The 16,540-nt window shown below is 33.1% G+C and overlaps 1 protein-coding gene across 2 annotated transcripts in view; it reads right to left on the bottom strand.

The window, feature by feature from the left end:
• The window catches only part of AGPS (alkylglycerone phosphate synthase), a 116,605-nt gene that overhangs the window by 64,580 nt on the left and 35,485 nt on the right, over positions 1-16,540 (bottom strand). For both annotated transcript variants that reach the window (XM_012785878.2, XM_012785882.2), the window contains exons 9-10: positions 11,269-11,394; positions 6,840-6,948 (exon numbers count right to left, since the gene is read on the bottom strand). In XM_012785878.2, the coding sequence (XP_012641332.1) occupies positions 6,840-6,948; positions 11,269-11,394 (235 nt within the window). The remainder of the gene's footprint in view (positions 1-6,839; positions 6,949-11,268; positions 11,395-16,540) is intronic.

Raw genomic sequence — 16,540 nt, 5'->3', positions numbered from 1 at the left:
ACTCTAAAGGAACAAAACCCACCATAACACTATAAATGAGATTTTTAAAAATTAGTAGTATAAAACGAGACACTGCATTATCATAAGGTTAATGAAATGAACAAGGTGAGTCTGTGCAACTAGCCAGCTAGGGATTCTGCATGGCCCCAAGGTGAGATCAAAATCCATGGAGGTCCCCAGCGTAATATGACAGGGACAGCTTCCATTCTGACTTATGTTTAAATTAAGTCAATCACAAACATATTCCAAATTCACTTTATCAAATGGCCCATTTCTGTGGAAGTTTAATGTATTTATTGATTCTTTTGTTCTGGGAATATTATGTCAATAGAATGATATAAAACTACTTAGATTATTTATCATTTGATTTTATTTATCACTTGATTATATGTATAATGCCAATATTGTATTTCCACTTTATATAACTATTTACAAATAACTCCACGGCAATGTGATATCAGAGAGGCGTATATGTTATTTATTTTCTATTTTAAAAAAATGAGTTGTATGAACCTTAGGTGTGAAACTATTAGAATTCTAGTGGAAAATGTTGGAAATACTCTTCTAGACATTGGCCTAGGCAAAGAATTTATGAAGAAGACCCCAAAGGCAATCACAACAGCAACAAAAATAAACAAATGGGACCTGATCAAATTAAAAAGTTTCTGCACAGCCAAAGAAACTCTCAAGAGAGCAAACAGACAACCCACATAATGGGAGAAAATTTTTGCAAGCTACACATCTGATAAAGGCCTGATAACTAGAATCTATTTAGAACTCAGGAAAATCAGCAAGAAAAAATCAAACAACCCTATCAAAAAATGGGCAAAGGACATGAACAGAAACTTCTCAAAAGAAGACAGAATAATGGCCAACAAACATATGAAAAAATGCTCAACATCTCTAATCATCAGGGAAATGCAAATCAAAACCACAATGAGATATCACTTAACTCCAGTGAGAATGGCCTTTATCAAAAAGTCCCCAAACAACAAATGCTGGCGTGGATGCGCAGAGGGAGGAATACTCCTACACTGCTGGTGGGACTGCAAACTAGTTCAACCTCTGTGGAAAGCAATATGGAGATACCTCAAAGTGATACAAGTAGATCTACCATTTGATCCAACAATTCCACTACTGGGCATCTACCCAAAAGATCAAAAGTCACTTTATGAAAAAGACACCTGCACTCGAATGTCTATAGCAGCACAATTCACAATTGCAAAGCTGTGGAAACAGCCCAAGTGCCCATCAATTCATGAGTGGATTAATAAAATGTGGTATATGTATACCATGGAGTACTACTCAGCTTTAAGAAACAATGGTGATATAGCACCTCTTGTATATTTCTAGATACAGCTGGAACCCATTCTACTAAGTGAAGTATCTCAAGAAAGGAAAAACAAGCACCACATGTACTCACCAGCAAATTGGTATTAACGGATCAACACCCAAGTGGACATATAGGAGTAACATTTATCAGGTGCAGGAGGGTGGGAGGGGGGAGGAGGGGATGGGTATATACAACCAAACGAGTAAGATGCGCAACGTTTGGGGTTGGACACACTTGAAGCTCTTACTTGAGGGAAGAGAGGGACATGGGCAATATATGTAACCTTAACACTTGTACCCCCATAATATGGTAAAATAAAAATAAATAAATTTTTAAAAATGAGTTGTAATAAATCGTGCAATTTTCAAATATAATGTTTGTTCTCAAGGAAATTTGAAGGCTTCAAATGCTATTTGATATAAAATGCAAATATTTGCTTGAAGCAAATAAAATCTTTCACAATTTGAAAACTCACTCTCAGGTGACTTCAGAATTAAGAAGAATGATAGGCATTTCATTTTGAATCTTCTCTTTTTCTCTACATTCTCTACCATCCCCCCAAAATATAAAAATCAACAAGAAAAACAAAGCCACACAAAACCTACATCTTCCGTATTACTAGGAAACAAAAAATACTGCAACCTTCAAATTCTGTCTAAGTAGATATAAAAAAAAAATTCCATCAGATTTCCTACAGCATTCCAGCTGCCACAAGCTTGTAAGGGTAGAAAATGAGTAAGAGGAGGCTTAAAAGACTACACAGTAAGAGCAGAAGTAATAGAGGACTAGGAGGAAGCACAGCCATAATTACTCCCAGAAAACAAAGGTGCAACAATAATGCCAAAATACCATAAAGAACTTGGTGGTCCATAGTCCTGACTATGGGAAGGAGTTTGAAAATGGGAGGAATGAGAAATGGCAGCCTTGGGGACATACACACACACACACACACACACACACACACACACACACACATATATGTATATGTATGGTATACCTAAGAGACAAGGAAGTAAAGATAAAGAATAAAATAAGAGTTGGAAATTAAAGATCCTATAGATATGAAAGAAAAACAAGACATGCCATCCCTTCCTCCACCAAAAACACCACCATTTACAAAACAAATAGCACAGAAAGAGGGTAGAAGTGTCAGAAAAGAACACTCAAATTAGGAGTTCTTTCCAATAAATAGGACTAGAAAAAGACAGACCAAGTTCATTTAAAAAAACCTGCAAAAATGTCAAAAAATGCCAATAAAAGTATTTCTGCAAATAAAAAGTCTCCCCTTACTCCCAAACCAACCATAATCCTAAAAAACTGCAACACATTTCAATCTGAATTAGATATCATTAATCAAGCAATTGGGATATGAAAAAAATACCTTGAATCAGAAATATGAAAATCAAAAGCATAAATGAACAAAAAAAAAGAAATGAAACAAGAGATAGAAAGAAATAGAATATATATGTGTGTGTATATATATGTGTATGTATATATATATATATGTATATATGTATATATGAAGGCTAAGTTATAATCTACCCAAAGGAGAATACAAAATAGATTTAGATGAAAACTTAATAAAGGGCATTGAAAAAAAGCAGGAAAATAACCAAGACAATAAAAATGAAATAAAGAAGTCAGAGAAAAAGGGTAAGAGTAAAAGTGGCTGAAATGGAAAACAGGCAAAGAAAGTCAAATATATGTATAATCAACATTCCTGAAGAAAAAAAATCAAAACAATGGGGAAAAAACCCTAATATTTAACTCTACAGTCCAAAAACACTTTCCAGAAATAAAAGAAGACCTGAATCTACAATAGAAAGGGTCTGGTAAATACCAGAGCAAAATGACCCAGGACAATCAACTCAAAGTTGTAAAAAGTGTTATACTTTATTGATTAAAAAAATAAAAATCCTCAAGGCCTCTAGGCAAAACCAGAAAACCACCTACTAATCCAAGAGAATTAGACTGATATCATATTTCTTTAAAACAATATACAAAACCAAAGTAACAATGGAGCAGCATTTTCAAGAACTTGTGGAAACAAAATTGTGACCCAAAGCTATATCCACTCAAGCTTTCCTTCAAGTATCAAAGAGAAAACCAGTTTAGAACCTTCTAAAACTCAAGAGGATATACAAATGTGTCTTTCCTGAGGAACCTACCAAAGGATGATTTTTATTTGCCCCAAAGATGACTGGTAAAACTTTATAAAAGAATTGATACTGAACTTTTCAAGTCTTTAATTATAGAGCAAAGACTAAAACAGGGTGGTTTATGGGTTAAAAAATAAAAATGTACTTTTGTTTTTTAAATCAAAGAGCAAATCATTATAAGTTACTAGTAAATTCCAAATATAGGAAAAGAATAAAAAACATTTTAAATGCTTTGAATATTTGCTAAAATTTTCATTATATTGATGTTATAACATCTAAAATGGGAAGAAGCTTCTTGTTGAAAAAGTTTTTATGAAAAATTCATGACAACGAACAAAACACATTTAAACTTAATGTGGTTAGTGACACATGGAACTTAGCTAGATAGGGAAAGTAGGTTTTGTTTCTTTTTTTTTTGCTTTTTTTAGAGACAGAGTCTCACTCTGTTGCCCAGGCTGGGATGCAGTAGCATAATACAACTCACTACAGCCTTGAACTCTTGGGCTCAAAGGATCCTTCCATCTCAGCTTCCCAAGTGCTAGGACTACAGGTGTGTGCCACCATGCCTGCCTAATTTTTCTTATTTTTGTAGAAATGGGGTCTCATCATATTACCCAGGCTGGTCTCCAACTCCCAGGCTCAAGCAATCCTCCTGCCTTGGCCTCCCAAGGTGATACGATTATAAGTGTGAGCCACCACCACACCTGGCCCAATAGTAATAAATTGAACATTTGGTGAGTACTTACTACATGCTTATAAACTGCTTAGCATAATCTCATTTAATCCTTGCAATAAATTTATGAAGATGAATACTTTTATTATTCCCATTTTATAGCTGAGGACATTGGGCATTACTCTAACTTATACAAAGTCACAGAAATACAAGTAGTGGAATGAGGCTTGAAATACACATCTGAAAAACTTCAAACTATGCTTTTAAATCAGTATGCTATTTTGCATGCATATTTACAATAAAATCTCATTTAACTACTGTAATTTAACCATATATATTTTTAATAAACCATATTTCTTATATTTCTTTGTGTACTTTATTATAATGAGTTTGCCTTCCTTAAATTCATATAATAATTGCCTATTGAAGGAAGTAGCCCAGTCTTTTAGATAAAAGTTCAAACTATTTTAAAAGGAATGAAAAGACCAAATTATCTCTCCAGCCACCCTGTAGCCCTTATCATTCTGCCCCTAGAACTATTGCCTGTTCCACCCCATAATTAAACCATATATTCCAGATATATTGAAAAACTGGCAGCTTCATGATAAGGCAAACATGGCCCTTTCTCACTTCTAAGTGCCCTCCCACCCCAAATGCCATTCATTCTGCAGGGCAACTCCCTCCCCTCTTTCCTTCAACTTGAAGTGGAAGTATTTAATCCTTATCAACCTTCAAAGACCACTTTAAGTATGACTTTTCTTGGGAAGCCTTCTTAAGCACCCATCGACCTGACCTTGTTTATATTTCTTCTGCATTTACTTTGATCATAGAATCTACCATACTGTAATATAATGGTCTATTATTATCTGTGCCCTTAAATGTACCAGCAAAATACCTAGCAACCAGAATTTTTAAAAGGCTAATTGATGGGAGACAAAAAAGTCTGATATAATTACTTGAAAAAACAGTTTATATTTATAGAGCTGACTCCAACTATATATACATCAATAGTGTAATTAAAAATTATGAGTTTTAATACCTGTTTGTTATTCAACTTGACATCTGATGACAGTGAGTAATACTCTTTTCATTTTTAGATGACACATTAGTACAGGAAGTTCCAGAATAAGACTTACTAGATAATTACATTATTTTAAAGCAATTCACCATTTTACTTTTCTTATTAAAAAACCAGTTCTGTTTTTTCATAGACAAGTATGCTGATCAGAAGAGGAATAAAAATGAGTGAACTAGTGAGGTACCTTGAGAAAGGTCTGTAATTGATTATCATGTAAAAGATCTAAGTCACATCACTGGTCATCAGCCCAACAGTTGATCTCTATCAAATCACTAAGAAACACAGATTGTTCCTTTTTTCCCTCCTTGATGTTACTGTCAAAGATTAGAATTTATTCCCTACCATCTTAGTTTATTTATTTATTTATAACTGCTCTTTTACTCATGAATATAGCTAAATGTTATCAAAATCTATCTTTTGTAGCTTGGACCACCTTCTGAAGTGAGTAATATAAGTTCCTCTATTAACCTAGAAATATTAATACTTTCTTTTTTTTTTTTTTTTTTTTTTTTTTTTTTTTTTTTGAGACAGAGTCTCACTTTGTTGCCCAGGCTAGAGTGAGTGCCGTGGCGTCAGCCTGGCTCACAGCAACCTCAATCTCCGGGGCTCAGCGATCCTACTGCCTCAGCCTCCCAAGTAGCTGGGACTACAGGCATGCGCCACCATGCCCGGCTAATTTTTTGTATATATATTTTTAGTTGGTCAATTAATTTATTTCTATTTTTTGGTAGAGACGGGGTCTCGCTCAGGCTGGTTTCGAACTCCTGACCTTGAGCAATCCGCCCGCCTCGGCCTCCCAAAGTGCTAGGATTACAGGCGTGAGCCACCACGCCCGGCCAATACTTTCTTATTTTAACTTATCCTATTTCTCTCAATTTAAGGGATTGCCCTCTCCCATTCTAAGGACTGAAAAATAAGCCCATGATCACTTTATCCATATAATTCGCCATGCCTACATAACTGTTATTTTGTAAGGAAATAATATAAGGAAAAAAGTTAATTTTTTTTAACTTATACAGGAATTAAATATTTTAGATGAGACAAACAACTATATTCTAATCTACCCAGGATTAAGTAACCAAGCAAAAGATACTACTTGCATAGTGAAAAATTAACAAACAGAGGTTTTAAAAGATAATGTGAATCAGCAGAATTTTAAATTCCACTTCTTCTAAAAATCAAACAGTAATTAAAACTTTATAAAAGATATAATTATAGAAAGAGAAGACAATAAGATAATGCTTTATTAGTCCTTTCTCCCGATAATTCTGACAAGATTAAAGAATACTATGTTAAACCATTTTAAACCTCTTTTCCCAAAATTCCTTAAAAATTCTAACAGAAAAATAAAAACAAAAGATCAAGCTGTCTCTAGAAATATAAAAAAGCAAACTGTAACAGGAAGTATAATCAGATATTTTCATAACAAAAACTTTATAAAGTATTAAATTAAAATAATAAAACATTTTTTAAATCACTATTCCTTAAATATACAAAACATGTTTTTCAAAGATCTGATATCACAATATCACAGCTTTTCACAAAACTGAGTCACTAACCTATATCTTTTCATAATAAATTTGGAGTTATATTTACCTTCAGATCCCATGATGAAGTGATGGATATCAGGGCCTGTTGACATACGAGGTCCTTGACAGCTTTTTTCTATTATACCTCTAGGTGTTACCATTTTTATATGAACCACCTGTTTAATACAATACACGATGTAAATTCTAGACATCTGTAAATGTGTGTGTGTGTACACACATTCATATATACTTATATAAAATACGGCTTTTTAAGTATTGGATTAAGTGATAAATTGTGATGCTCTTCAGAATTCTAAATTTTTAAGTAATCTTTAGGCTAAAGATAAATTTGTATATAACCCTAAAAGAGGGAAAAAATATTCCAAGATTGTACACCTCTTGATTTAAACTGGTTTAGGCATATTCATCATCTTAAGAATGGAAAAACACATTTCTTTAAACTAAATTTAGTGGTTATCCATGTGGCAAAGAACTAAAGGACTCAAAAAATAAGCAAATGATGATACCTTAACAGGTTCATTCTTTCATTTATTTAGCAATATTTATGAAGCACTATTATTCATGTCAGGCACTGCTCTATATGCTCAGAATTCTAAGAAGAATTTTATTCTTGCCTTATCTCCACTTTTAGCCCCATTTAGTAGAAAAAAGTGAAAAGAATTAAATATTAATTACGATCAGGTCAAATTTGGGATGAAGAGGCAGAAGCAATGATGGAGTTATAAAGAGGAGAGTGATGTCTGATACATTATACAAGTGAGAAATTAAGTATATAGGGGGAGGAGGATCACTCTAAAAATACAGAACCCGGGAAACAGAATCACAAATAGTTAGGTAAAAATCCAACATGTTTTTAGAATGGATTATTGACAGATAAATAACAAGTATATTTGTTATTGAAGGAAATGAGCAAAAGACATAAACAAGCAATTCACAAAATAAGAAATAAAAATTGTCAATGATGACATTAAAAAGTTTACATTCACTACCAATTAAATACAAAATTAAAAGAAAAATACAAAGGTCCAGTAATACACAAAGATTCTCATAGTGCTAGTGAGAATGTCAATTGGTACAAAATTTTTATAGGGTAATTTGACTGTAAGAATCCAAAGACTTAAAATGCATAAATTTCTTGATCCAACCTCCAATAGCTTACCCAAAGACAATGATTAAAGATGTATGCCAAAAAAAATTACAAAAGAGGGTTTTTTTCCTTTGCTTCTTGTAATTTTGAATTCCAGAATAATTTAAATGTTCATTAAGAGGGAATCAGTTTAATAAACCATGAATTACCAGTAAAAGAATTATATAAACTCTTTGCAAACCCATATTCATTTACATTTTAATATGTTGATTATTGATTTTAAAGAGCAGATTAAACACACTTTAAAACTAGATATATTTATGGTATGCCTGGAAAAGGGTCTAGAATGATAAATATGAAGACATTAAAAGTGTTAGAAATGATTATATGTATTAATATATAGCATACTTTTTTTTTTTTTTTTTGAGACAGAGTCTCACTTTGTTGCCCAGGCTAGAGTGAGTGCTGTGGCGTCAGCCTAGCTCACAGCAACCTCAAACCCCTAGGTTCAAGCAATCCTGCTGCCTCAACCTCCCGAGTAGCTGGGACTACAGGCATGTGCCACCATACCCAGCTGATTTTTTCTATATATATTAGTTGGCCAATTAATTTCTTTCTATTTATAGTAGAGACAAAGTCTCGCTCTTGCTCAGGCTGGTTTCGAACTCCTGACCTCGAGCTATCCGCCTGCCTCCGCCTCCCAGAGTGCTACGATTACAGGCATGACACCGTGCCCGGCCTATAACATATATTTTTTATACTTCTATAATGAGTATTATTTTTAAAATAAAAATAAGTTTCTAATTATTTAAATTATCTGTATCACAGTTATAATTTTAAAAGCACCTTTTTTTCAGGAAATCTTTAAAAATTAAATGTCCATTATTAGATCATACTTTATTTCCTTTTTTGAAGATTCAGAATTTCTAGTTTGATTTTGTCACTATAGATTTCTATTTTTTTCCTTCTAAGAGTGCTTCATAACTGAAAAATATAGCAAGGTACTTTTCATAGGAGCAGTGGATTACTGCTAATAGTGATGAGCTTCAGCTCTATAATGCCAGCATAAGAAAGTGTAATCAGAAATGCTCAGGAAATCCTGCAGTGAGGAGATATTCAATAAATTAAGAAATATTTGAGTTGGACTACAGTTGGGATTCCCTTAAAATAAACTTGAAAACAAATGGGGACTAGAATTTACGATGAAAAGTTAATCTCATTGCACATAGAAAGCATTCATAATTTCTAAATCTTCAGATGTTAAAAATTTAAACTATCTTCAACATTTTTTAAACAGTGAAAACAGATGAGTATAATTACTTGGTATACTTTAAATATGTACTAATATTAAATATATTAACACATTCTTAGTTTACCTTTTTTATGAGTTCTACTGCTGTCACATAGATTAAAAGAATAACAACTTTAGTAGTTTTCATAAAAACAATGTAAATTAAGACAGTGTCAGAGGATACTATATACTGCAGAGAAATTTAAGTCAGAAATAAAATGTGCCAAGTAATTATTAATGAAAATAAGTACACTAGGACACACACTTAGAATTTGTGCCCCTTAACACATTGATTGCCACACTAGGAAAAAAATGTTTTTCCTGGGGCCATGGTGTTTTATTAAAAAACAATCCTTTCTAATTTGTTATTTTTTATTGTTTTCTGTTCATGAGTTATATGCAACACAATCCATTTTTAGAATTAAACTGTCAATATTAATTGTAATAATAAGAACATCAACAAGAAAGATTTTCACAAACCAATTGCAGTTTTACTTCACGAGGCCTGGGACTCAAAACTAACCTGAGTTAAATACAACTCACATGGTAGTCAATGTGTTAAATATCTCTAAAAATGATTAAGTCATATACTTTAGCAGGACTGAATGTAATAGTTTATAAGTTATTTGCCTAACTCTGATAAAGTTCTTAATAAGCCAATAGCAAAAGGATCAAATTTTCTCCACTAAAACAGAATTTAGGTTATTTTAAGTGCAAAAAGAAAAATGTGTTTTTCTAAATGTCCTCAATAAAAGAAAATAAACAAGATAATGTAAACATTTTAAAAATGTTCACAATATATACAAAAGTTTTAAATTATTGGGTGTTAACTATAACAAATATTTCATTAAAGATATGATATTCCTATCAACAAAGAAATTGATGAAAATGTTGAAACTTTAGATTTAAAAAGCAAAGCTAAACAAACAGCTCTAAGAATACTGTTAGGAACATCTGTTTAATATTCTCATAAATTAAAGTTCTCTTAAATTGTTATCAAAGTATTGAAGATAAAAGAACTAACATTTATGAAGCACCTACTACACACCATTTTATATCCTTTACTCCTCATAATAATTCTATGCAGTGAATATCATTATCTAAGAGGAAACTGAAATTTAGAAAGGTGAACCAATTTGTACAAAGTCACATAACTAATTACTGGAAAAGCAACAAATGGAACAAATGATACCTAATTCCTAACTAGGGTATCCATACTTACAATATTGTCACACTAACTCCCAACAAAGTGGCACCAGATGAGCTAAAACAAAATGGTGTGCACAAAAAACACTGCAGGTCATACCACTACTCATTAGAACAATTTCAATCAGGCTCTTTAAATCTATATAGAAAAAAATACTTTAAGGACAATGTAAAATCCCCTAAGGCAACCAAGTGGCAATAATGAAATCACCTAAATAAATGGACTAAAATCTGGGTAGAGCTGGAGACTAAATTTCCATAAGGCTTGTAAAATAATATTTGTATACTGCCATCCTCGGTATTGTATGGGATTGTTCCAGGACCCCCAAAGATACCAAAATCCATGGATACTCAAGTCCCTTATATAAAATAACATAGGTTTTACATATAACTTATCCATATCCTTTCACATACTTTAAATCCTTTATAGATTACTTATAATTCCTAATACAATGTAAATGCTATAGAAATAGTTGTTATACTATATTTTTTGTATTTTTTATTGTTGTTTATTGGGTTTTTTTAATTCAAATATTTTTGAGCGACAGTTGGTTGAATCTGCAGATGCAGAACCAGCAAATATGGAGAGCTGACTGTATTTTATAAGTTAGATGAAACATCTACAATGCTTAAATAGTAGCCACTTGAAAAGGGCATCCTTAAATAATGACCACAGTTGTGTCCTTTAATTACTTCTACTATACATATTCAACATTATTATAATCTTTTTAAAAAGTATACTTATGATGGTGTCTACTATCCAACTCTTAATTTTTAAAGGCTTTTAATCACTTTATTATAAACTCTACATACAAATCAATTATTATATAATAACTATATAATTACAGTTATATATAATAACTATATAATAATAAATAGAAAAAAATTTACCAGGTCCTCGATATTGCCATAGATATTCTTCTTCATGCCTGATGCCCGAGTAGATACCCATCCTCCCACAGTGCTGAATTCCAGGGAATCTGGTTCATGACCTGTACAATAACCACTTTCTTTAAGCTGAAAAACAAAAATGTAACATGTTACCAGTGAAAATGGTCCCATTTCACCCAGCACTCAACACATTAATTCCTCCCATTTTAAAATTTCCATATGTCACTGATATTTGAATTTATTAAAATCACTATAGCAAAAGAAATACTTTTATCATACTAGTCCTAACAATTTTTTTAAGCTTTTGCCTAGTAGAAAACTTACAAAACTGAAAAATGTGAGCCAAAAGACAGTTGCATTTTCCACAGGTTCACTAGACAATCTTACTCTTTATATCCTTTTGTTTTAAAGCAAGCTGTCCCTCATCACTTTTTTTCTATAAAGAGACAATTTAAATACTCATGGAGATCAGATTATGCTTAAATAACTGCCAATTTCACCTAAACACTTTCAATAAATAAAGCACTTAATCTCTTGTTCTCCCTACCCCAATATAATATGCAGCAGGCCTGCAGAAAATCTGAGCAAATTGCCTGTACTTAATTCTCTCAAGGAGTCATGTGTTTTAATGCACAGCCATCTGGCTAGGTTTCCTACATGTAATACCGTCATTTATTTGTGATGCAGATCATGCATTCCTGTACATTAAATAGTCACTTGTTTCTCATTTTTCTAGATTAGCTTGGCTTTGCCATCTGCACAGCACCTGAGGTTGAATAGATGCCCTTTACTGCAACAACACCAAAGCCATTCTATTGAAATCATTTTAAAGACTCAGCCATCTCCTGTCAAATGGTACAGACAACACCATCTGCATACCCACTGTCTACTGCACTCAAACCCATCAATCTGTGTTGACCATTCTGATAGTCATCCAGTTAAACAACTGTTCTACTTTTCAAGTAAGCCATGCAGAGGTGTACAATATGTCAGCTGTGTTTGTACCTGTGTATTTAAGTATGGTATAAAAGTTGTAATCCAAAATTTGAAATGTTAATTTGCTTGCAAATTATCTTTCCTAATTCTGCTGCTAGGAAAACAAGATTTGAAAAGACATCGATTGTTACATAATGAGATATTTTTCACTAAATACAGAGTGTTCCCAAAGTCTCCATGCAAAATAAAAATTTTGTAATGAATATCTTGTAAATAAAGGTACATTTAGCTACAATTTCCCATTTTACCTATGCATGGCAACTTTTGGGACACCTTGTATTCCATGTATGTTTTAACATTAATACGTTAATAACCACCCACAAATAAGTATCTTAAATACATGGCTGTGCAAGCTAAAATGATTATCAGGCTGTTACATTATATTTATTCCTTTACTCCATCCCCAAACAAAATAATATGAATTATTATTTTCTTTCAAAACACTACCGTTACTCAATTTTATGAAATTAAGAAAAGACATTCATGGAGCTCTAAAATGTGGTAGGCACTGAACAGAGAATTTTCACATGTGTACATGACAAAACAAACCTCCACATTACTTCCACAGAAGTAGATCATTCAGTATACACTTAAACTATTTATATCAGCATATCCAATATTAGGTATGCTATTAATATGTCTCTTATGTCTAATAGGTTATCTCATTACTTCTCCAATTACAAGTAGCTACTGTGTGCTAATAATTGTGCAAAGCAATGAAGATTAAAAAAAGAAAAAGATAGTCCCTATGCTGAGGGAGCTCTACTTAGCACACAAATTTAAATCTCTTTCTTTGTTAAAAATCTTACTAACTTCCTACTGAAATAAGTGAAGTAAGTGTAATGGTTAAAAGCTGGGTTTGAAACTTGTCATTTACCCTAGCTACAAAATATCCATACTAGAGTATGCTAATTTAGTACAAAACAATTTTTGACATATAGTAAGTACTTAATAAATGGTAACTGAGACCATACACATTCAATTACTTCTTCCTTTCAAAGTCTAGGTCTTTGTTACTGCCATTAGATGCTAAGAAAAATATGCTGAAGAAAAGTCCACAGATTTACTCATGTACTTAACCAAATACTCTTTTTTAATAAAATAAGCTCTCTGCTCCATGCTACACTAGATTAAAATAACAACTATGTTCATTAATCACTTACCACGTGCCATGAAGCTCTGTGGGAATACGAACTTTATCTTACTCACTTGTGTCCCTATTCAATACTGAAACAACAAATATTCACTGACTATGTGCCGAGTTTCAGATACATCACTAAAAAAAACATATTCTAAATTGTGGCACTTGTATTATAGAGAGACTGCAAAGGGAACTGAAATTAACAAGAAATTAAATTATACAGAATAATTAGAAGTGCAAATATACAAACTTGGGTAAAAAGAACTAGATTTGCTTCCCACCTAAAAACACCACAAAACTGGAAAATAGAAATAAAGGTTTTCAAACACTGAACATGCAGTAACAAAGGACAAAAGTCCCTATAAGGAAGCAAACAAAGGAGGTGAGCATTATATTTGACCCTAGCTTAGCACTGCAGGGAAAGAGAATCCAGGCAGAACTTGGCAAACGCTGAGTGGAGCTTCAGTTACAAGCTGTGGGCAAACAAGACATCCAGAGTTCACAGGACAAAGTAAGGAAGATGAGAGAGAGGAGCACATAGGGATACGCCTGGATATCTGCAGAGAGTCCCTCTCAGGTCTTCAGTTGAGTACTGAAAAGCCCATGCAAGTGAGTAAAATATCCAACACCAGAGAAGGAAATAATTCAAAAGAATTAGAGAAGAGGGCCATCACTCACACAAGGCCAGAAACAGTATCTATTCCCACCACCCCGACTGGTAAAACTCTTAATTCAGAGTATTATCAAGAAGGTCACATATCGGTAATGAGCAATAATTAGCCTCAGACTGAAAAAAAGCAAAAGATCATAAAAGCAAGAACTAAAGGATCAAACTGTTTCCAAATAAGTGCACCCCAGAAAAAAGCTCAAGAATATTTTTAGAATTAAAAAACATTCAAGACACAATAAGACAAAATTCATAATAGCTGGCATCTAATCAAAAATTACCAAGCATACAAGGAAGAAGGAAAACACAACCCACAATGAAGAAAATAATTATTATGAGGTGAATAATCAAAACCAACCCAGAACTAACACAGATGTTAGAATTATCTCACAAGAACATTAAAACGGTCATTACAACTATATTCCATATGCTCACAAAGTTAAGTAGAGGCATAGAAGATATAAAAAGACCCAAATTAAACATTTGGAGATGAAAAATATAATGTCTGAGATTAAAAAAAAATTTCCAGCACTTTGGGAGGCTGAGGTGAGAGGATCACTTGAAGCTGGGAGTTTGAGACTAGCCTGGGCAACATAGAGACACCCCAACCATACGAAAAATAAAATAAAGTAGCTGGGAGGAATGGCACACACCTATAGTCCTAGCTACTGGGGAGACTGAGGCAGGGGGATCCCTTGAACTCAGGAGTTTGAAGCTGCAGTGAGCTATGATTGCACCACTACATTCCAGCTTGGGCAACAGAGTGAGACCCTTGCTCTTAAAAATAAAAATTAAAAATTAAAAAAAAAAAAAAAAAAGAACAGTGGCTCACATCTGTAATCCTGGCACTCTGGGAGGCCAAGGTGGGAGGATTGCTGGAGCTCAAGAGTTCCAGATCAGCCTGAGCAAAAGCAAGACTGGTGGTGGCATGCCTGCAGTCCCAGCTACTCAGGAGGCTGATATAGGAGGATCGCTTAACCCCAGGAGTTTGAGGTTGCAGCGAGCTATGATGATACCACTCTACTCTAGCTCGGGCACAGAGCGAGACTCTGTCTCAAAAAATAAAAAAAATAAACAAAGAAAAGAAAACAAAGAACTAATGATAGGCTGCTTGTAAGAAAGGAATTTAAAATATCAAGATACAAACTAGTTAAAAGTAAAAGAATGGACTGGGCATGGTGGCTCATGCTTAAAGTCCCAGCTACTTGAAAGGCTGAAGTAGGAGGATCACATGAGCCCAGGAGTTCAAGGCTGCAGTGAGCTACTACTGTGCCACTGTGCTCCAGCCCGGAAAACAGAGAGAGACCAGGTCTCTTTAAAAAAAAAAAGTAACAGAATGCAAAAAGGAAAAAGACGTACCATGCTAACAATAATCAAAAGAAAACTGCAATGGCTATTTTAATATCAGACAAAGTAGATTTCAGACCAAAGAATGTTATCAGGAATAAAGGAGGTCATTTCATAAAGACAAAAATATCAATTAATCAAAATAACATACCAATCCTGAACATTTATTCCCCTAATAACAGAACTTTAAAATACACAAGGCAAAAACTAATAGAACTGCAAGAAGAAATAGATCTGCAATTGTTGCTGGAGGTTTTAATATCCCTTTCTCAATAACTGATGGAACAAGTAGACAGAAAATAAGGAAAAATATAGAAGACTTGAATAACACTATAAATCAATTTGACCTAATAGACATTTATAGACTACTCCACCAAACAGTAACAGAAGGCACATTCTTTGTAAATGCACATGAAACATTTAAAAAACAGACCATATTATGGGCCACAAAACAAGTATCAGATTTGAAAGAATTCAAATCATATAAAGTACATTTTCTGAACACAATGGAATGTAGAAATCAATAATAAAAAAGTATCTGGAAAAATCACCAAATAATTGGAAACTAAATAACATACCTATAAGTAACCCATGGATCAAAGAAAAAAACTCAAAAGTAGAATATATTTGAAACTAATGAAAATGAATTGATACATCAAAATTTGTAGGATGCCACCAAAGTAGTAGTAGTTAGAGAGAAATTTATAGCACCAGAAGCCTATATTAGAAAATAAAACAGACCTCAAGTATATTACCACCTCAACTTCCACCAAAAGGCATATTTTTTCACAAATCCAACATCCATTCCTAATAAAAACTCTCTATAAACTAACACATGAAAGGAACTTCTTCATCTTGATAAAAGGCATCTACAAAATCACCTATATTTAACATATACTTAATGGTAAAGGACTGCACACATTTCTCCTAAATGAGGAACAAGACAATGATGTCCACTCTCATTTCTTTTCAAAATTAAATATTCTGGCCAGCAGAGTCAGATAAGGAAAAGAAGGAAGGGAGGGAGGGAGGGAGGGAGGGAGACAGAGAAGAAAGAAAACTCTTTATTCATAAACAACATGATCATCTATGTAAAAAATCCAATGGGATCTATAAAAAAG

This window comes from Microcebus murinus, chromosome 8, assembly GCF_040939455.1.
Source record: "Microcebus murinus isolate Inina chromosome 8, M.murinus_Inina_mat1.0, whole genome shotgun sequence".
NCBI classification, from domain to species: domain Eukaryota; kingdom Metazoa; phylum Chordata; class Mammalia; order Primates; family Cheirogaleidae; genus Microcebus; species Microcebus murinus.
The sequence above is the reverse complement of the archived record's forward strand: the minus strand, read 5'-3'. Positions and strand labels throughout refer to the sequence as shown.